The sequence below is a fragment of the Glycine max genome, chromosome 16 (assembly GCF_000004515.6).
Source record: "Glycine max cultivar Williams 82 chromosome 16, Glycine_max_v4.0, whole genome shotgun sequence".
NCBI classification, from domain to species: domain Eukaryota; kingdom Viridiplantae; phylum Streptophyta; class Magnoliopsida; order Fabales; family Fabaceae; genus Glycine; species Glycine max.
The window spans coordinates 30,742,843-30,765,751 of NC_038252.2; the positions used below are offsets into that span (position 1 = coordinate 30,742,843).

Consider the following 22,909-nt stretch of genomic DNA (forward strand, 5'->3'; position numbering starts at 1 on the left):
GTAGAGTAGGTCATCATCGTGGATAAAACTAGACAACCACATGAATTGCAAAAGCAAAATCTCCAATAGATTAATTCCACAGCAGGTTGAGAAATCTGCACATATGTTGATGACCAACCACATGAAAATCTGTTTTCAACTTGTGCACTCCTTTGGAGTCTTATTTTTAATAATAAAAAAAGGGTCAAACCAAATTCAACTTCATTAAAACATGATCACAAGTTTTCTCACGGGAAGGAAAAAAAAATGCTCCTTATAAGCCTCTTCGCTGGATTTTCTACTTGCAATCAATGGTGCTTTAGTGCTTCTTTAGGTGAAGTCTCGTGAAGCTCAAAAGCCATGGCCTTCTTGAATTGTTTCGACATGTTGGTCCTTCTGCTTTTGCTTGTCAATATGAGCTTTTATGGAAATGTTGATGCTCAGAAAAATGGCTTAGGAGCCTCTTTCATCTTTGGGGATTCCTTGGTGGATGCAGGAAACAACAACTATTTGTCAACTCTTTCTAAGGCAAACATCCCTCCCAATGGAATTGATTTCAAAGCCTCTGGAGGAAATCCCACTGGTCGCTACACCAATGGAAGAACCATTGGTGATTTAGTAGGTAATATTGTTTTCTTTCTCACATATAAATAAAGATGTTTGTGTGAAGCTATTAATTTTCTTTGTTAACAAACAATTAACATTTTGATTTTTTCAAACAATAATTTTTTTTTGTTGTGTTAACATGGAATATTTCTCAATCGAGAATCAAGAATTAATCCCTTAAGTTAGATCTAAGGAATTAACTTCTAATTTTTTTTTCCATACGTACAACGATAAAAAATCAAATCTTTAATCACATGTTTAAGAAATAATATTTATGTCAATCATATCACACTATATTTTTATTAAAAACAATGTTACATGCATAATATACTTATATGAAATTTAATGAAATTTTAATGTAAAAGCATAAAGTTTAATTTCTATATATTGTCAATTTTAAAAAATTATACTATTAAGTCAATAAAAATTATTGTTGATGACTTTTTAAGATAATTATTTTAAAAATAAATTCTATAAATTATTGTTTACAAAATTATTCTTTAATTTCTATAAATTATTTAAGATAATATAATTTATATTTCACGATAATTTGTAATTAAATAAAAAATAATATAATTTTTTACATTATCGATATATACACTGTTTATTTTAGCATATGCCTCCTTTGATTTCTTATGGTATTATATGTAGTAAAATTTTAGGAAAGTTCAGTCTATTGTTAAAAAAATAGAAATATTAAAAATAATTTCATTAAACTTCAGGAGTACAAGTGTAATTTCTTAACTTTTTATGAATAATAAAATTCATGATATTGTGTAAAAAAAAATCATGATATCTATTTCCCACACAATAAAGTGGCAGGAATGCTGTCCAGAAATGAAATTAGTGTGGAAAAAAAAACCTTATTTTTTTCTATACTTAATATAACGTTTTACTTTTTATATTTTAATCTTTTCAGGAGAGGAATTGGGACAACCAAATTATGCTGTACCATTTTTAGCTCCAAATGCAACAGGAAAAACCATACTCAGTGGAGTGAATTATGCTTCAGGAGGAGGAGGAATACTGAATGCTACCGGAAGAATATTTGTCAGTATTTTATCACCCTTATCTATTTCTTAATCTTATTGATCAATCTATGTAATAAGGAACATAATTGTTTCATGTCACGTACATAAATTTGTTTTCAGGTGAATAGAATAGGAATGGATGTTCAAATAGATTACTTCAGCATTACAAGAAAACAAATTGACAAACTGCTGGGTAAATCAAAAGCGAAAGAGTACATAATGAAGAAATCAATTTTCTCCATCACGGTTGGGGCCAATGACTTTCTCAACAATTACCTTCTCCCAGTTCTCTCTATTGGAGCCAGAATTTCTCAAAGTCCAGATTCTTTCATAGATGACATGATTACTCATTTCAGGGCCCAACTTACGGTATATATACACCTTAATCTAAATTTAACACCAAAACAAACTAGACCAGTAAATGAAATTAATTTCTTCAAGAAAAAAAGGTAAATGAAATTGATACCCATTAGTCATTTTAATGCTATTTGGCAAATCTTCATAAAATTAACATAATCAATATCCCGTACCATGACTCGCATTCTAAAATCTGTGACAGAAACTAATTAAAATTATTTTCTTCAAAATCAATTTCACTTAATTTAGTTCTATGTATTAAATGAACTTATGCAACCGGAGTCCCTGGTTCCTAAGGTAATCATCCTATGACAATAACAATAAGGAATTGAATTCGAATCCAGTACATGTCTATATATCAGGACAATAAAAAAATAACTTATTCAAAATTAAAATTAACTTTTAAAGAAATTAAATAAAAACTTTTATAAATTAACTTATGCATAAGTTAATATCAATTTATAAAAAATTGTTTTATTTTACCTTCTTGTTTCCTTATTCTAAGATAAAAAAGATAAACGAGTTAAACTTCTCTTATAAGTTAAAATCAGTTTTTGAAAAAATTAAGTGGAAGGATTTTTATAAATTAACTTATTTCATTTTGATTGATGAGGCAAGAAGTTTATTTCAGTTTACTTTTGGGTTTTTCTTTTATAAATGTTTATTAAAAAAAAATCCAAACAAAAATTTACTGTATTTTATTTTATTTTATTTTTTGTCATGTGTAACTTGGCATGTTTGATTGGAATGGCAGAGACTTTACCAAATGGATGCTAGAAAGTTTGTCATAGGAAACGTTGGGCCAATAGGCTGCATACCTTACCAGAAGACTATTAATCAACTGAACGAAGACGAGTGTGTGGATTTGGCTAACAAGCTTGCACTTCAATACAATGCTCGATTGAAGGATTTGGTTGCTGAGCTTAACGACAACCTCCCGGGAGCCACCTTCGTCCTTGCCAATGTGTATGATTTAGTGCTGGAACTCATAAAAAATTATGATAAATACGGTAATTAAACATGCAATCCCTTTCATTGGATTTTATTTTTTATATGATCCATTATAATCTTCATGTTAGTAATCATTATCATTACATAACCTATTTTTTTTTTCTCAAATTAAACATATGTTTAATTATGGGTTCAATTCAAAATTCTTGAAAAGTATACATGCCATAACATTTTGATTATCAAGAAAATCTAGAATAATATGCGTGAATTATTGTAAATTTTTTAATATTTTTTGAGTCTGTTTTCTTATTAGGGTTCAAGACCGCAAGTAGAGCTTGCTGCGGAAATGGGGGACAATTTGCAGGAATAATTCCATGTGGACCTACATCGAGTATGTGCACAGATAGGTACAAGCATGTGTTCTGGGATCCTTATCACCCAAGTGAGGCAGCAAACCTAATCCTCGCCAAGCAGCTACTAGACGGAGACAAGAGATACATATCTCCTGTGAATCTTAGGCAACTCAGGGATCTTTGATCTTTCTTCTTTTACTATTGTTCTTTCTGTACTTCAATTTGTATCTGTCCACACAATGTATTACACACATGACACACCCATTTAGTTCTTCTTATTCAGTTATTGTCTCTCAAAGGATCAAACTGTAGCCTTCAACAGCAAACACCTTTTGTTGTGGCTGCCTCCTTTATTTACTGCAATTAACATAAACGTAATTCACGAGCGTGATTTGCTTCATGTTTTTATTTACTTATTTTATTATGATTCTGAGTTTTAATTATGTTTGACATAACTGAATAACAATTGACCCTAGAGTTGCACCTTGGTGCACGAAAAAAGTGACTAGCTAGTCTCAATTAGCTAGACGTGTTGGAGAATTTCATTTTCTTGTCCCTCTTGATGGTGACCATTTTGCATTTGATTATAGGAAGCTTATATTTTTCCACAACTTCCGCGCCTTGATAGTTTAAAAAAGTCTAACCAAACCAACCTCATCACATGATTAATATCAATCTATTTCTTTTTTGAAATTTGATATAGTGGTCACAATTTCAGTTGGTCCATCGATGGTCCGACCAATAATTGTCATTGATTTAATAATAAAATTAATATGCGGTTGAGATTTATGATGCTAACCTATTATACAAGTTACTTTGTACACGTTACGAAAAAAATTACAGTTTCACCTATCTGTAAAATTAGTTTAACCTATGAAGTAGGAGGCAGGTGTAGAAGCAGGAGGTAGGTGTGGGGGTGCTAAAGGGCTGTCATGCAAACGAAATATTGCCAAAATTAAGAATAACAATTCTTTAATTAGGGCTAAATACTTTTTTTAGGGTCTTTGGGGTTAAATACTAAATACCATAAAACTGTCTACAACCTGTTAAAATTTAGGATCATCACACTATGGGACACTGCAGAAGATTCCTATTTTTGGTATAACCATCTCTCTAATTTTATCCTTGGCACTTGCTAGCAATAGCATGCATGAATGAAGGTCATGGAAAAATTAATTCTACGTTTGATTTAAGCAAAAAAAAAAAAAAATAGCCAGTGTCAATGTGAGAAGATTTTTTACGTTGTTTAATATGAGAAAAGTGGGAAAAATGTGTAAAACAAAATAATCAATAAGATGCGACATAAATAAGGAAAAATTGCTCAATACATACCAAAAAATAAGAAAAAATTGCCCTCATCTCCCTTAAAGTTTCTTAAAAAACATATACACCTCTTCTAATTTTTAATTGAACATCCATTTCCTTTATTTGTTTCTCAAGTGGCACACACCTCTAAGTTAATTGTCTGTGCTACGTTAAGAGAACTAAATAATGAGTTTTTATTGTTGTTGTAACTTAATTTTTTTTTTTTCGTTTTTCCATACACAACCACCTACACAAGATATTAAAGAGATAAACTTGCTGAGAAGCACAAGTTCTTCACGAGCTTCATTAACGATTGCAAACATGTGACTTCTCCATATTTAAGTTCCGGGTCTAAGCGGGTCCCGATCGGCCTGCAAAGTCGATCAATCTAATCCAACTACATTTTAAGGGGTTAAATTGGACTCATCAGGTTGTTTTGAGTTTATTTTGACTAATCCAATTATAATTAAATTTGGTGTTAGGTTAATTAATTATGAACTCAATTATCTTGACCCGAAATCAAGTTACTTTAAGAGTAATTTTAACTTCATTTTCATTATTCAATTTTTTGAAATCTAATGATTAATTCTTAGATTTTAAAAAATAAATGGTGCGAAAGAATAATTTTTTTAAAATTATTCTTGGTGTAACTTGATCTTCGTCTTTTAATTTTATAATTATGTTGTGTGTGCATATGAGTCTAACCACATAATCAAAGATAATTTTTGTTGAACTGCTCAAGACTTAAGTATTGATCTATCGACGTTTGTGCTTGTGCTCATTGTAGTTACTTGTCCACCCCACCAGCCATTGTTCTCCATTGGTATGACCATGGACCACCTTTCACTTCCCCTCTTTATTAATTTCATTCCCTTCCTTTCTTTTATTTTCCATTTTAGTCATTTATCTTCCATTTCATTTCTTTTATGATTTTTTTTCTTGATTTTTATGATATTTTTTCAAATTTCCATAATATATTGATATTATTTAATTAGTCAACTTGACTTTCCAAACCAAACCAACTTAATTAAGGTTGATTTTGTTCAAGTTGGATTGCTTATTAAAAAGCAACAACCCAACCTAATAATGTTTTATGGCAATTACTTAATGCACTTTATTTTTTGCTTGGTGCACTTCCTAAATTTGTAAAGTCTCCATTTTACCCTTTTAGAGTTACTCACTCTTTTCTTTTCTCCATCTTTCTCTTCACCGCCATCACTGAATAATAGGAGCACAAAAGGAAGCGAGCATGGTCTCAACACACACAACAAGAACACATGCCTCAAGGTTGTTCTCCATAATGTCCTTGGCTTCGAGGAGAATGGTGCTGCCAGCATAGCAGCCATGGCTAAAGAGCATAAGGTAGTTCTCCGTGGACTTGAGTAATATGTAATACAAAGTATTATGAATTAATCAATTCGTAATGCATTTGATGAATGTTAATTCTTGATGTGTATGATGAGGGTGACAATTTATCGGAGGATGAATATATAAAGAGAAGAGATTTGCAATAAGAGTTTTGGAGGGTAGCTACTTTTAATGAATCATTTATATATGCGACAAAATTCAAGGCTCAAGTGGCTCATGGAAGGAGACTACAATAAAAAAATTCTATCATAGTTGTAAATTGGAGGAGAAGGGGTAATATAATGAGAGGCTTATTGATTGATGGTAGTTGGGTAGAAGACCGTTGTAAGGTGAAAGGGGAAGTCATTTTTTTTTTAGAAAAGATTAAAGGAACTTGATTGGAAGAGACCTTTGCTTGAGGGTGTCTCTTTCAATTCAATCTCTTAGGAAGCTAGATTGTCTTTGGTGTCTGTGAGGGAGGTCAAAGAGGCAGTGGGGGAGGTCAAAGAGGAAATGTGTGACTGTGGTAGTACTAAAAGCCTTAGGACAAATGGGTACAACTTCAAATTCATCAAAGTTTTTGGCATTTACTAAAGGATGATGTTATGCACTTCTTACAAGAGTTTCATGAACATGGTGTCTTTCCTAGAGGAAGTAACTCAACATTTATTGCTCTTGTACATAAAGTTGAAGATCCTCAAAATTTGAGTGATTTTAGACTCATCTCCTTGGTTGGTTGCATGTATAAAGTTGCTACAAAGCCAAGGAGGTGCTTCTTTCGATTACTAATCATCTCCAAAGTGCTTTCTTGAAGGGAAGAAGTTTAATACAAAGTGTCTTGGTGACCAATGAAGTGGTTGATGAGACAAAAAGGTTTAACAAGTGTATTATTTCGAAGTGAATATGAGAAGGCATACGATTCTATATCATGGAGCTTTATGCTCTACATGCTTTTTAGGTTGGGCTTTGATAGTAAGTGGAATGGGTGGATTAGGGGGTGCTTGATGTCAAGTACTAGTAGTGTGTCTCTGTAGATCAATGGAAGCCCTTTTATACGAAATTCAATATATCAAAAGGACTTCGACAAGGTGAGTCTTTGAACTTATTCATGTTTAATATTATCATAGATGGCTTCCGTGGGATGATGATGGAAGGTATTTCTAAGGGCTATTTTTCTATTCACCTTATTTGAAGAGACAAAGTGGAGGTCAATCTTGTTCAGTGTTAGAATATCCTTAAAATTAATTAGAAAATTAAAGCTTTTAAATCAATAAATCAATATCAATATATTATATAAAACAAAGTTATTGATTGTGTCTGTTACTTAAGACACATGACAAACGCTGATGCAGTTAGGCCTCGCGTAATTAAATATTATTTCCCATTGAAGAAACAAAATAAAATTCAAAATAAGAAATCAATCAAACACCAAGTAATTCTATCACACAATAACTTTAAATTTATTTGTTATATTCATAATAACATGCTATTGTTTAATTATGTAAACTGAAACTGATTGACGGGAAAAGAAGAATGATAGTTTAGATAACTCAGAACCAACTTAAATAAACAATTTTAATGACCAAGGGCTTAAAGGATGAAAATATCCAACATCTTTTAATATTGTATGTACCTTTCAGTAGAATTTTTATATTGATGAATGCTAACAAAACTCATTTTTTAACTTGATTGAATCCTTACTATTAGCGTAATACCATGTGCCTTGCAAGAATAAAGATGCGTCTAAGTAAACACATCATATTCATTCTTTATTAAATGCATTTTTATTTGTTATATTCATAATAGTAGATTATTATATTTAATTATAATAATTAAGATATGTCTAAGTAAAGTGTGTATAATAAATATATATCAATTTAACCTAATGGCACGCTCATTAAGATGATTTTGACTAGTACTCTATTTTGACAACTAAATCATTTAGAAGAAATTATTGTCATTAACAAATCAATCCATTAAATCTTAAAAATGATTTTTCTATCATAATTATATTTAAAAATGATTTGGAGTTTCGGTAATATAATTTTCTGATTAAACTATAGTAATTATACTAATTATAACTACAATTGAAAATGATTTGTGATTATAAATGGGATTGTTTTTTTAGGTGGGTAAGCCATGTCAAATTTTGTTGTTACGGTGAAGTACCTTTGTATTCAACCATTTGTTTTCATTTGTTCATATTTTGTGATTTTTTGTTGTCATCATTCAGCGAGGTTGGAAAATCTTTATGTAACAACAAATTTGTGATTTTTTGTATAGATTTGTTTATATTTTGTGATTTTTATGTTACAATAAATAATCTGTTATAATATTTTAAAATAAAATATTGAAATTCGAAAATTAATTAAATTGTAGCATGAAACAAACTATCTTAATATTTGTATTATTGTCTTTTGTAAATAATAAAAGATTTGGGAATGAGTAATATTTGTAAAAGAATTTGATTTGATTTGCGTATTATGGGATGAGTAATTTTAAAAACAAATCTCTATTTCCTTAATCATTGTAGTTATAGAATTTTTATTCTTTTCAGGGTATAATACAGAGTACACAATTTTAGGTGCTAAAGAGTAAAGAGAGATATTTTTAAACAAGTTAATGACGTGTTGGTTCGTGCTATTTTTTTATTTTTTATTTTTGCTGAATTTGTTGGTTAGTGCTGATGTTTATCAGTCAACGAGAGATAAATATTGTTTTTTAGATTTTTTTTTATTTACTGAAGTTGTAATTGTTTGTTTTTTTTTGTACTTGTTGCAGGTTTAAAATAATTGTAAAATTCTGGTACGATATCTTTTAAATATTCACACACACAAAGTTGAGTTGTAATTAAAATATGATCATCCTAAATCTCTACGACACGAGTATTGGTAATTGATACTAAAATAATGTAAAAGAATAAATTGGAGTAGTAATTTCACCATGGCACATAAAAGCCTAAATTGGGAGAAATTATTAGGCGTTCTAAATTGGAGTTGTAATTTCACCATGGCACGTAAAATCCTTAATTTAATATAAAGTATAATATATTTTTTCTACTATATCATTCAATATTTCTTAATTATAATAAAAGATTGAGATAAGCAAAATTTGATTCTTTTTCAAAACTATCTAGTTGAATTAAAGTGAAGGTATATATACTTACTTGATATATCTTGAATGAGGTCTTTAATTTAAGTATCGTATTTGTATGGAATGAAGTCTTTTATTTCGTCAGCTGATAAAACAAAAACATATTATTTCGTCTGCGTAGGTGTCTCTTAACCATTTTTACGCAAGTGAAATTTCTTGGGGCACAATATATTTCTTTTCTAGTTAAAAGGAAACCTTGAAAAGAAAAAATAATGAATGTTGAGGGTTGAAAAGTCCAAAGTTTACAAACAGCTGCGTTCAGACATGTTGGCATTAAATTGTAAAAGGAATGATGGATAATAATTGTGGTTGTAGTAGCAATAATAGCCCTGCGAAGAGGAGAATAAAGCGTGCGAGGTTGCAATTCATTCATTTTGAAGAGTGGAAGAAGGGAAAGGGAATATCATGTGCGTGCAGAAAAGGCCAAAAAGAGGTGATTGCTGATCTACATTTTACAGGTCTGAAACCATGACGATGCCAAAAAACCAAAAATGTTCCTCTCTCATGGCGCTGCTATAATTGATCTTTTTTGTTGCAACGAGTCGTATGTTTGCATATGTGTTACCTTCCTCCAAGTACGGAAAGAAAAGGTATTCCAACACTTAAATCTAGATAATATAATAAAATAAGAATAATAATGATGATAAATTATATATATATATATATATATATATATATATATATATATATATATATATATATATATATATATATATATATATATATACTATTTTAATCCATAGATCCCATATTATGATGATATTGTTATTTTAATAAGATAATATTATCTTTATCATATTATTGATATTATATTTAAGGTAAGGGATCAAGAGCTTAAAGGGATAAAAAAAATAAATGTTGGTGGATATAGTAAAAAATCATGAGATTAACCTTGGATATAATGATTATTGAAAGAAATTTTATCTTTTTTAATAAGATTTTTATATATATACATGAGTAGATAATTAAAATTCTGTCAGCATGTTAGTAGATAATTTAATATATATTTAAATAAAACATTTAAAAGTGAAATTTTTGTGAAATTTATTAAAAATTATTTAAGATTCTAAAAGAAAATCTCTCATTAAAAGAAAAAAAATCTTAGAATAATCTTCAATCTTATAATGAGGTGAAATTCACTCAAAAATAATGTAAGATTCTAATTTGAAATATTCACTAAAAATATTCCTAGTGATTATTATTACCGTTAAATATAAAGGAAATTGAGAAGAGAAGTGAAAACGATGATAATAGTCACTGTGTGTTGTATGTTTTGGAAGAAAGTTGATAATATGAAAGATTTAATTTAATTATAAAAATTAATTCAAAAAATAAAAATTATCCCTCACTCATATATTCTAATGAGAGATTTAGGAAGATTTTAAGAAAGAAACAAGGGATCTTCACCTTACAAGTTTTGTTTTTGCGGTTGAAAGCGACCCATGATTCATTCTCGAAGACCAATTTGAATGGGGCGCGTGCCGATGGTTGCGATCAACAACCACCGGTGTGTCGCCGACAGGTGTCGGTGAACCGGACAGGAAATGATCCGTATGATCGCTATCATGCGGTGAGCAGAGTGGTGCCTGTGCGGATGGGGATACCGCAGGCTAGTGTTTGGTAATGGCTACAGTGTAGCGGAAAATCCGGTGGAAGATAGAAAGAATGGGGGGTACGGAGGAGGAATCTGATGCGGACATGACGCGTCCGAAATCAGAGGTGAGACCCAATTATTGCTACCCACGCTGCCCGACACTCATTATTTTGTCGCTTCTGTTCGCACCCACTCCTCCCTCTCTCTCACTGTCTCAATCTCATGCTATACTATGCTACTGTTGCTATGCTATCATGTGTGATGTGTGTAGTGTACAATTACAATTTACCCTACTTCAATTTTTGTACTATTCTACTCTCTCCAATCAAAATCGCCCTCCCAAGAGGTTTCAAGTTTTCGTGGCCCCACTCAATCTAAGAACCACACAACACCATGGCATAATCAAAGTTAGGTTTGGAAACATCAACTAATAACAACCCATGGAAAATAAAATTAGGATGTTGTTTGTTAGGATTCTTAAAGTTAAGAAATTATAAAAATATTTATTATATAAATTATAAAAAAGTTAACTAAAATTATGAAGAGTATAATTTTTTATTTCAAGTTTTCTGACAAATATTCTAAAAAACTGATTAATATTTATCTTAAATAATTGTTGATCCATTTCTGCATGTGCCTAATGATCATGTTTCGAGAAATGAGTATGATTGTGTTTGCGATTTGCCTAATTAGAGGGAAATTTTTGTATGCTGGATTGTGACATTATCCATTGTAGTTCTTAAAAACAACAAAAAAGAAAAAATCGAACTTCGATGCTTGTAGATGGCATAGATGGGGTAGCTAATCACCCTACGGCCTAGGAGCTCTACGTCAAAGCAAATTGAATAAGGAAAAGACACGAGAAACGAATATATGTATATAATATTACAACATGAACCATGATTAGTTATCCTTAACACAATCTGTTCATTTATTTTTAATTAAAATAGTTGGTAGTTTTGCATTTGCATCCTATATTATTATTATTATTAACAATAATTTTTTAAGTGAGTTTTTTTATATTTTTTTGTAATTTTTATAGTATTTTTTTGTAGTTTTCTTAGTATGGTGTTATTATAAGAAATCGATACTGATGATAAAAAAAACTTATAAAATTTCAAGATTTTTATTTTTTTTTATTTTTAATCAATTATGATATTTTTATGGGTTAGATAAATATTTTTTTAATATTAAAAAATTATAATTTTTTTTTTCACTTAACATATCCTTAAAAAATTCTCATTAAAAATACTGTTATCTCAAACAAAGAATGCATTACATATACATGCATCTAGCTGGCCGTGCAAGCGCTATAATACCAAACAAGATAATGCTTCCACTACTATATTTATGTATGCTTCTATATTTTTTTCTAATTATAATATTAATATGAAATAATTTTATCGGCAATAATTAATATTTGTGAGAGACTATAAGCATAAATAATATAGTATGAATATTCTATTATTAATATCATTTATTCCATATCAAAATTAAATTTTAAACTCTGAACATGATTAAATACTCAGTTGTGTGAAGTATTGTTGGCTTATGTATGCTTCTAATCAGAGTGTTCCAAAATGAATTTATATAAAAAAGTTTGAAATTGATTGGATTGGGGAAGAGAGTGGTTGGTGTTGTGTGTGGAGAAGGCGCAGCCGACTGAAATGTCGTGCTTAACAGAACACTGTAAAGCTGATCTCACTCTGTCTCATATAAACCTCAGAAGATGTCTCTGTTTATATTCTCTCTGACTCTCTTCTCTCTCTTAATCTGTTTCTCCCATAAAATCCCCCTCACCCACCCTTCACAACCAAAAACTCCTCACACATATCACACTCAACCCAAAACAAAAAAACTAAAATTTTTCACTTTAACAAATGCCGTCGTCGAATTCCGGCGAGAGCCGCCGAGCGAGCAAGCCGCATCGATCGGTGGCGGCGCCGCCGGTCGAGCCAGAGAACCTCCCCTGCCCGCGGTGCGACTCCGCCAACACCAAGTTCTGCTACTACAACAACTACAACTACTCCCAGCCGCGCCACTTCTGCAAGTCCTGCCGCCGCTACTGGACCCACGGCGGCACCCTCCGCGACATCCCCGTCGGCGGAGGCAGCCGCAAGAACGCCAAGCGCTCCCGCACCCACCACGCCGCCGCCGCCACATCGTCGTCCTCCTCCACCTCCTCCGCCACGACGTCAGCGCACGAACACCACAACGCGCACACGTTAACCGCATTGGCTCCCGTTACCGCCGCCACGCACTTCGGACATGACGGCGACGTCAAACAGACTAACGGTAACGCTTGCGGGAGCTACACTTCGTTGCTGAACAACACCCAGGGCTCCGGGTTTTTCGCCCTCGGTGGGTTTGGGCTTGGGCTTGGACACGGGTTTGACGACATGGGCTTTGGCATTGGGAGGTCGGGCTGGGCATTCCCCGGAATGGTGGACAATGGCAACATTGGCGGCGCCATTGCGTCTTCTGGAGTCAACACGTGGCAGTTAGAGAGTGGCGAAGGTGGGTTCGTTGGCGGAGATTGCTTCTCTTGGCCTGGGCTTGCGATTTCAACACCGGGAAATGGTCTCAAATGAAGTGAAAACGTGAAATGCAACTTTTTTATTTTATTTTATTTTTTTACTTTTTCTGGTTTGGGACTTTGGGTGGAATGGAAGGTGTGTTTATGGTTTTACTATTTGCAGGTATAATCATATGTGAAATTTGAAGCACAGCTATGACTTTTTCTTTTTTCTTTTTTTCTTCTTAATTTTACTAGTTTTGTGGATGTTTAATTACTGGCTTATTTTTATTTTGTGATTAAGCTTGGTGATTCAAATATTCGTGACTGATGACGTTATTAACGTTTTGTTTTTCTCTTAATTTTTTAACCATGTATCAAATTTGATTAGGATTCCTGCAAAGATAATATGACCATGGCTACACGTATAATACTATAAGAGAATAAATTATACTAGTACTGTTAAATACTTTTTTTGTAAAAAAAATAGAAGGAAAAAGTAGCAATATCTAACCTAGTGTTTGTTCTTTGCTGTTTGTAGACTTTAGAGAAAATAATATGATATAATATTAAATATTTTAATTTAACATGAAGTTTGGGAGTTGTGTTATGGGGGGTGTTGAAACGAGGACGAACCCTTACCCTCAACCATTTGTTGCTGAAGATTAGAGAAGTGTAGTGACAATGTAACTTTGCTGGGTATTTTTGGCTCAGTACAGTTTGGTTGAAAGATCTCTAGGTTTGCGGGTTGTCTTGTTTTGTGTTGTTTTTTTCTACAATAGGACTCTGCTAAAGTTGATTCTGTTCTATTTTTGAGAAACTTGTTCCTTCAATTCTAATTTTGTCTGGAAGAACGGCCAGATAGTAGCATGGGGAAGGAAAAAAAAACCACAGCACTCTCAATCTTTGATATAAAATAATTTTTGAATCTTCGTTAATAACATTTCATATATTTTTTATTTAACTTTTTAAATATATTTCTTTTTTGGGATAATAATGTCATGGTTACATGTGACGAAATGCCATCTTACATGTTTAGGTTGGCAAGACTAAGGGTTGGTAGGGTCCAATGCATAAAAATGGAATGAAAATAAACTAAGATAAAAAATTTAAATTAATTAAAGTAAAGTGTAAAAGTGAGTTTATCTTATTTTATTGTTTATTTTTCTTTTTTTAACCGTTTTTCAACTAATGATCCAATGAGGGTTCATTTGGCAAACTCAACAAAAAAAAAAGAATAAAAATGAACTGAGATAAAAAGTTTGAATAAAAATAGAGTATAATTTTTTCTTTTTTCTTTTTTGTTATCTTTCACTACAAACAAACAACCCTAAATATAGCATATGATACCTTCTATTTTTTTAAAAGGAAATATGATACATTAAGGGGCAATAAATATTACTTTTGAAATTTTTAAAATTTGTAAAAAGTGAAAGTAATGAAAAATATTTAGATATTAAACTCAAATGAAACTATAATTATGTGTAACTTATGATTAATTTTGTTTGGAAAATTTTCCTACAATTTAGATATTCTCTATATTTTTCCTACAATTTTAAAATTGTTCTTTTAGTTTATATTATTTTAGTGAATATCATCTTTTGATTGACTGTGTAAAGGTGATATGTTAGAGTTGTGTGTATCTAAGATTTGCGCATGCTCAATGCTATACTGGTTGATACAAACCCAAAATTGGATCACAAATTCAACATAAATACTCAAAGAAATGGAACTAAAAAGGTGAAGAAATAATAATAAAAAAACCTAGAAAGATAGACATGAAAATATACCACAATCAAAGCTCAATTAATAAGTCGAATGAGGATTCACCACAAGAAAGTGTTTCTTTGATAAGAATAAAAAAGGTTTTAATCCAAGAACCAAGAGGAAATTTTTTACTTAACACAAATACTAATTTCAAAGTTTATCTAAATCTAAGTGTACAACAAGTTTAGAATCCAATTTATATCTCTAACTAACAAGATCCATTTGGCACATGAGCCCAACAAGCTAAACATGTTAGCTAATAAAACAAGGGAACAAAGAAGTCCCCTATCAATAAAAGACCAATTAAACCAACAAGAAATAGATCTCTGGTAGCTTCCTAGTCCCGTATCAACCGTGCTTGTAGCCTTGACCTCTGGTCTGTTTTTGTCTTGCAAGACTATGATTAGTGCTTCACATGATTCAAGCATTTTGTTTGTGGATAATAATATTGTTACTATAAAATATTTATTAACTTTGTTGATAACTAATTTCTACTAAAAAATCTGATTAATCATCTTTGTTGAGATATTTCTTCCTAATTACATTCCCCCCACCCACCCCCAAAGTTTGAATTTGAAAGCATACTTTTAGTGTCAAGCAAAATTGAGTGCTTCTTTCATCTTTATTTATAAGACATAGTCAATGCATTTTTTGTTCCTTATTAAAAGATTTCATTTTATCTATCTTATTCATTAATTTTTTTTTACTAAAATACCTTTATTTATTTTAATCTATTATTAAAAGTTACTTTGAATTGTCACTTTTTCTCTCCTATGAACATTGGAGAAGATGAATACGCCCCCATTAATGTTAAGGGCAAATTTGGAAAAATACTATCTCTTTCTTATATTTTTTGATGTTTAAGGTTATTGTACATGGATTAAGAAATATTTAAGGTTAAAATATATTTTTTGTTCCTGTAAAAATCAAAATGTTTTAAATTCGTTCCTACAAAATTTTTCACTCATGTAACTTTTTGGCTTGGGCACGAACCTACATCCAAGCCTACATGTATGCTTATGTTGACATTGGCATATTTTTCAACTTTTTGCATTGGTTATAATTATAACCGATGTAGAAAACATTGTTCTACATCCATTATATTATAACTGATGTAAAATTCCTCATTAAAGGGTGTTCTCTCTTCTCATTTTTCTCTCATTGTTACCATTCTTCCCTCACCCACATAAACACTCATCAAAAGACGCCCTCACCTCCGATGGCACAGCAACACAGTGACTTTGATGGCTTTGTCGATTATCTTTGTTGTTGGAAACATAATAAAAGAAGTTGATGCAACAACACCTTCTTCTTCTTTCAAGCTTGGGAAGAGCAAATGAGGCATTAACTAAATCGAGAGAAGGGATTCTAACGATTTTGAGTGACGGATATGGACAAGACAGAAACAAAGGTGAAGCTTAAAGGTATTAAGAATAATAGTGAAGAAAATTTTTCCAATCTTCACTCACTTTTCCCTTTACTTCTTATCTCTTTATTTAATTCAATTCACACTTTTCCCAATCTTCATCTTCCTTTTGTTGCTTTGCATTTGCAAAAATGAAATGCTTCCATATGATTGGAATGAATTTAGGGTCAATTCCACTTTTCTCGAATTCCCTTCTTAGCTTGCCACCATCGAACACCAATCGAATTCCTATGCCCTCTCTTCTCAATAATCAATCTTCACTCACTTATCCATTTATTTATTCTTAATTCCTTTTACAAAAACACTTCACTCACAATCAATCACTCTTCACACTCGCTCCATTTTTGCAACTAGAAATTTTGCAATCACTCTTTACACCCCAACCAAGGCGTTTCTTGATGTTTTCACATTCCTCCTCCTCTGATCTCCTTTTGCTTGATGAAGCTCCCAAAGGCTTTGCGGTACCCTTCGTCTTTGGGACCCTTTTGGATCTCTTTCAACATAGAGCCTAATCAGCACCTCCCTCGTTTTGCACCACCTCCAGCCCCACGATCCCCATTGATGTATTCACCTTTGCCATTAGACAGAGGTGACGCTAATGTTGGGAAGAACGATATTTGGGGATTTCTTGATGACATCCATGGATTCAAGAGATAGAGTGGTTATAGTTTAAACATATGTTGTCATCTAATTGGCCAATAGACCAACTTCAGTGCACCATATTCACACACGTAGGTTCGAACATATTCGAACCTAGTTTCGGGCTTAAAAGTAACATTAAATTTTGTAAGGACAAAAAATAGACCAATTTTTTTATAGGGATGAATTTCAAATATTTTGATATTTATATAGATGAAAAACATATTTTAGTCAATATTTAATGAAATTGAAAAATGTTATATTTGGATTAAAATGTCCTTATTTAATACCTTGATCTTTGATACTTGGACAACTAGTAGTAAGTATTAAATAAGGGTTCACTTGATAAAAAAATGCATTAGTTAGACTTTGAAATTCTAAAATATCAAATGTTTTGACAAATTTAATGTTAATACCTTAATTAACTAATTTTCTTACTAAACATAATATAGTCAATTAAGTTTTATAAATAGAAATGGAGAAAGTATTGTGTTAACCGATGTTTTCCCACTTTTTCCAAAGTTTAGGGTTGGTGCTTGTGCTCGTAAAATAGTTCCAACTACTTTAGTGCTTAGCATTGTCTTCGTGCTTCAAGCAGCGAGACAAAAAATTCTAATGTTTGTTTTTCTCCTAAAAACATTATGATGAAAATTGATATTTAATGAGGATCTTATTACATTTTTTCCCGGGCTTGTTTATCTAACTGACAATTTCAATTTCTATGTCAGTATTATTTATATAAGTTAGTAAAATATGATTTTATCATGTATTTTGAAAGAGAAAAAAATGATAAGAAAAAATATAGATGTAATGAATAATGTGGTGAATAAAAAAAAAATTTATAACAAATGATCTTACATTTGACATGTCGTAGGTTTGTAACTTCAACTTTACTCGTCACCTTAGCTTGAAATAAATGTAAATATTTTTTAAGCGTTTTTTTTAATCGGGAGACTTTTCTTACTTTAGATTGACACATCATCTCATATCCCAAATTTTGAATTCAACAAAAAAGGACAAACCTTTACCTTGTATTTGGATTAGAAATTTCAAAATTTTAAAGAATTTAAAATGTCTAGAATTTGAATTGCTTTGATTTTAATTTTTTTTATTTTTCAAAAATTTCTTCCATTTTAAATTTTTTGTTTGGATAGGGCAATTCAATTTCCTCCATATGTAAAATTTTAATTTTATATTTTAAATAGATGAAATTTTAATATTAAACTTTATAAAAAATAAACACAATCTAATTTTGAAATATTAATTAAAAAATATTTTCAAGTTTTAATAATTTATAAATACAAAATATTGATAATTTTAACTAGGGTTGTTTTGTCTGACCACAACCAGTGATGTTTCTAAACCGACATCAACTAAGGCTATTTTTCAGTCGATATCAAATAGGATTTTTTTTGTCAAAGTATGTCAGGAATATTTGTTAGCTGACATCAGTTGGGGCTATGTTTTGGCTAACATTGGTTGAGTCTATTTTCTAGTCGATGTTGGCTAGATCTTTTTACCAATGCCAGCTAGGGTCTTTTTGAACGACATTGACCAAGACTACTTTTAGTCAACGTCAGCCTAAAAAACCCTAGCAAGCGTTGACAAAAAAATCTACCCAATATCGACTAAAAAATAGTTTGGTCGATGTCGACCAATAGAACCTACCCGATGTCGGTTGAAAAACATCATTGATCAACGTTGGCTGAAAAATCCCTAGTCTAAGTTGGCTAAAAAATAGCCCTGACCAATGTCAGACAAAAAACCCTACCCAACATCGACTATAAAATAGACTTGGCTAATGTTGGCTAAAAAATAGTTCTGATCAATGTTGATCGAAAAAACTCTAGTGGATGTCGACTGTAAGAATCTAGTCGATGTCAACTAAAAATAATCATGTCTGATGTTGATCAAAAATACCTAGCTGGTGTTAGCAGAAAAAATCCTAGTCAACATCAACCAAAAAACCTAGCTAATGTGGTTAAGAAATAGCTCTGACTGATGTCAGTCAGAAAACCCTAGTCGATGTCAACAAAAAAATCCTAACCGACGTTAGTTAAGAAAATCTAGTTGACATAAGCCAAAACACCCTAGCTAACATCGACTAAAAAATAACCCTAGCCAATATTAGTTAAAAAATAGCTTTGGCTGGAAAAACCTAACTGACGTCAGTTGAAAAACCCTAATAGGTGTCTACTCAAAATTTAGTCATGACCGATGTCAGTAGAAAAAATCTAGCCAACATCGGCAAAAAAATATCATTGGTCAACATCAACTGAAAAAATCTAGATGACAACGACCCAAAAAATCCTTGGCCGACATTAGCAAAATTTTCCCATGATTGACGTCAGTGAGAAAATAACCCTAACTAACATCATTTTAAAAAAATCTTAGTCAATATCGGCAAAAAATAACTTTGGTTGACATCATACAAAAAAATTCTGACCAAAAAAATCTTGGTCAACGTCAGTGAAAAACAACTTATGTTGATATCGATCGTAAAAGTTTTGGTCACCCGTAGTTGTGAGTGTTGAGCGAGAAAGAGTCGCGAGCAAGAACGTGAATTAGAGTGAGCATCTCAAAAAAAAGAATTTCAAATTCTATATTTTTTGAGAGAATTTGAAATCCCACTGTTTTAGTCAATCAAAATGATTCATAAAAATATCAAAAATTAAATCTCATTTTAAATACTTTATCCAAACAAATTATTTTATCACGAATCATTTTAAATTCCTTGAAAAAATGAATTTCTCTGTTAAATTGCTCCATCCAAACACAATATTAAAGAATATTTAAGAAAATTGAAGAGAAAATAGGAATCCTTTATTGAATTGAAATAGACAAAACTAAAACAAGAAAATAATCTTAGATATTTGAGAGCCCTAGACTCTCCACTTCCTAATTGATTCCAAAGACCCCCCCCCCCCCCCTAACTATTCCCTATATATGTCATGTATATATAGATCCACTCTTTTTGTTTTCTAATGAAATTATAATTTCCCATGGTTTAAATTCATTATCGTTTGATTAAGTGTGCTAGCCGCAAATGTAAAAGGGTGACGCCTAATATATTTACTACGTCCTTTCCATTTTTTTATGTTTTAACTTTTTATTTGTTTTAAAAAAAATTGATGTTTTAGAATTTTAAAGTCTAAATAATATATTTTTCTTAAATATACTCTTTTTTAATATTTACGGTGTAAGTATCAAAGGTTAAATATTAAATGAGGATATTTTAGTCTAAATATAATAATTTTAATTTTATTAAATATTTCTTAATCTATGTGTAATAACCTTAAACATTAAAAAAATATACAAGAAAATAGTGTATTGAAGGAAAGTGAGGGGAAACCAACAGAAATTTAATGTAACATAAATAATTAGTTTCTCACATGATAAATTAAGTTTCGAATTCTCATGTGTTCAAATAAAGAGGGGAGGGAGGAACTTTCCTTTTATTAGATGGCATTTCTTTCGTGTACGCCACTGCCACTAAAATATGGTGTATTATAATTGATCCATAAGAGTTTTGGTGAGGAGGTCAACATGTTGATGACTAGATGAAACATTTGAGACTCAGAATTGCTTGTTGGCTACTAGATCCTGTACAAAGTGATAGTCAATTGCCAGATGTTTCATACACGAGTGAAATACCGGGTTAACACAAAGATAAGTTGCTCCAATGTTACTAGAATACACTGTTGGAAAAGGATCAGGCGGAATGTGAAGTTCCTTGAGTAGATGTTGTGACCAAAGTAATTCAATGACTGTTATAGCTATTGTGTGGTATTCAACTTTTGTGGAAGATTTGGCAACGGTGGATTGCTTCTTCCAGATCCAAGAGATGGCATTTGGGCCAAAGTAAATTACGTAGGCAGTTGTGGACTTCATTGCCTTCATGCTCCTCCAAACAAGCATGTAATGAGTAGAAGACCAAAAGTGTAAAACTTCGTTGCTTTGGTTAAGCTAGTACCCCTTCGTTTGAAGGCTAGGGTGAAAATGGTTTCAAGTGCCTAAGTTGTAATTTCTTGAATAATATTAAAGGTTGAAAAAAAAAAAACAGATTAAGAATATAGAATTATGCAAAATGAAGCATGATAGACTTTGGGTTAGTTTCATTTTCTTTTACTTTGACCTTGGGCTTACAGCTAGGTTAGTTATCTAGCTAAGGCTGTTACTTTGGGGGCAAATTGTCTTAAAGGGGTTACTTTTAGAAACTATTTCTTGAAATGGTGTTCTTTTCAAACTTATTCCCGCATGGGGTTGTTTTTTATGAGAGTGGATGCATGGAAGAAGAAAATCGCCAGTCCTATTGGTGAGTTTGGGCTAGCGTCGACACGTGGCATGGGACTAGCCAGTCAAACTGGCGATTTGCAGGTAGCAGGGCTCCTCAGCTTTTTCAGGGTTGCAGCTCATCTTTTTCAGGATTGCAGCAGGGTTGCAGGCACGCGTGGAGGCAACAGGAGCAGCAGTTGAATCGCAGGCTCCATTAGCGATTTGATGGAGAAAGAAATCGTAGGCTCCATTGGCGATTTGAAATGGTAAATTAGAGATGTAAACCGTAGGATGTTTTTAGAAAAAAATATTCAAGCAAGATGGATAAAATGATTGAATGCCTTAGGTGTTATTTATGATAAAAATGTTATTACTCAAGTTTAAAGAAAAAAATATTAAGAATAAACTAGCTAGATTAGCTTTCTTGGTGGATAAAATATTAAGGATAAAATATTAGATGAGTGAATAATAAAATTTATTTCAGACTCAAAATAATTATTTCAACTAAATAAAAATGATCCCACAAAAATTAATAAATAAAAATGATGCAACAAAAGAGTTAGAAGACTTACAAATATTTATAGAAGTACCAATATACAAGCATTGATAGACTCAAGTATGTATTTTAGAGGCACAAACCATGAAGCATACAGGAAAGCATATTCCAGACTCAAAATAATTATTTGAAATAAATAAAAATGATCCCATATAAATTAATAAATAAAAATGATAGAGAAATTAATGATTGAGAGAAATTTAAAAACACTTACAACACTCACAAATTTTGGTACCAACACAAAACCATTCAGGGACTCACAAATTTTTCAAATTTTTAGAGCCACAAACATAAAGCATTTAGAGACTCAACAATTTATTTTACAAGCACAAAACATGAAGGATAAAGCATCACATGAATTTGCTTTTTAAAGGCACAACAAAGATAATTCAAATAAATAAAAAGGATATCACATAAATTAATAAATAAATTAATACAACATAAGAGAGAAATTACTGGAGAGAAATTGAAAAATACTTAGATTGAGAAATTCTTTACAGACACCAAAAGCATTCACACAGGTTCACAATTTTTAGGCACAAAGCATCCCACGAATTTCATTTGCTATTTAAAGGCACACAACAACACATATCGCCAATGTAAGTGGCGATTTATGCTCCACAAATCGCCAACCATGGTGGCGACACCAGCATAGCCCGTGACCTCCATTAAAGTCTGCGCCCTCTGCCCTCTGCACAAAGCCTTGCCCTCTGCACCAAAGCCTGTGTCCTTTTGCGACAACGACGTGCCAAATTGCCATGCATCTCGCCATGCATGCATGGTGGCCTTTTCCATGTACAAAACAGTCCCCCATTGGAAAATCTATACAAACAACCCCATTCTGGGAAATAGTTTGTAAAAAGACCCCAATGGAGAAATTTGTCTTACTTTGGGCACCCAACAGTTTTGTTGGGGCACCCAGCAACGTTGGTGAAAGGGCTAAAATGCCCTTCACCATTTTGATATAAAAAGTTAAAGTGACTTGTCCGTACGAGTCACTTTTCATATCTCTCCCGCGGCGCTTCTTCTTCTTTCATCTTCCTATTAACATCGCT

At 31.7% G+C, this 22,909-nt stretch overlaps 2 protein-coding genes across 2 annotated transcripts; both read left to right on the plus strand.

Annotated features, from left to right (window-relative positions):
- The first annotated feature begins 283 nt into the window (after window positions 1-283).
- On the plus strand, window positions 284-3,677 carry LOC100795221 (GDSL esterase/lipase At2g23540-like). The gene is made up of 5 exons (NM_001253160.3): window positions 284-601; window positions 1,505-1,635; window positions 1,737-1,985; window positions 2,728-2,983; window positions 3,238-3,677. Exons 1-5 carry the CDS (start codon window positions 340-342, stop codon window positions 3,459-3,461), a joined length of 1,122 nt encoding a protein of 373 aa, NP_001240089.1. The 5' UTR covers window positions 284-339; the 3' UTR covers window positions 3,462-3,677.
- Window positions 3,678-12,220: 8,543 nt separating this feature from the next.
- Window positions 12,221-13,402, plus strand: LOC778099 (dof zinc finger protein DOF3.4). Its single transcript, XM_003547966.5, has one exon. It carries the CDS (start codon window positions 12,557-12,559, stop codon window positions 13,265-13,267), a length of 711 nt encoding a protein of 236 aa, XP_003548014.1. The 5' UTR covers window positions 12,221-12,556; the 3' UTR covers window positions 13,268-13,402.
- Window positions 13,403-22,909: the final 9,507 nt, after the last annotated feature.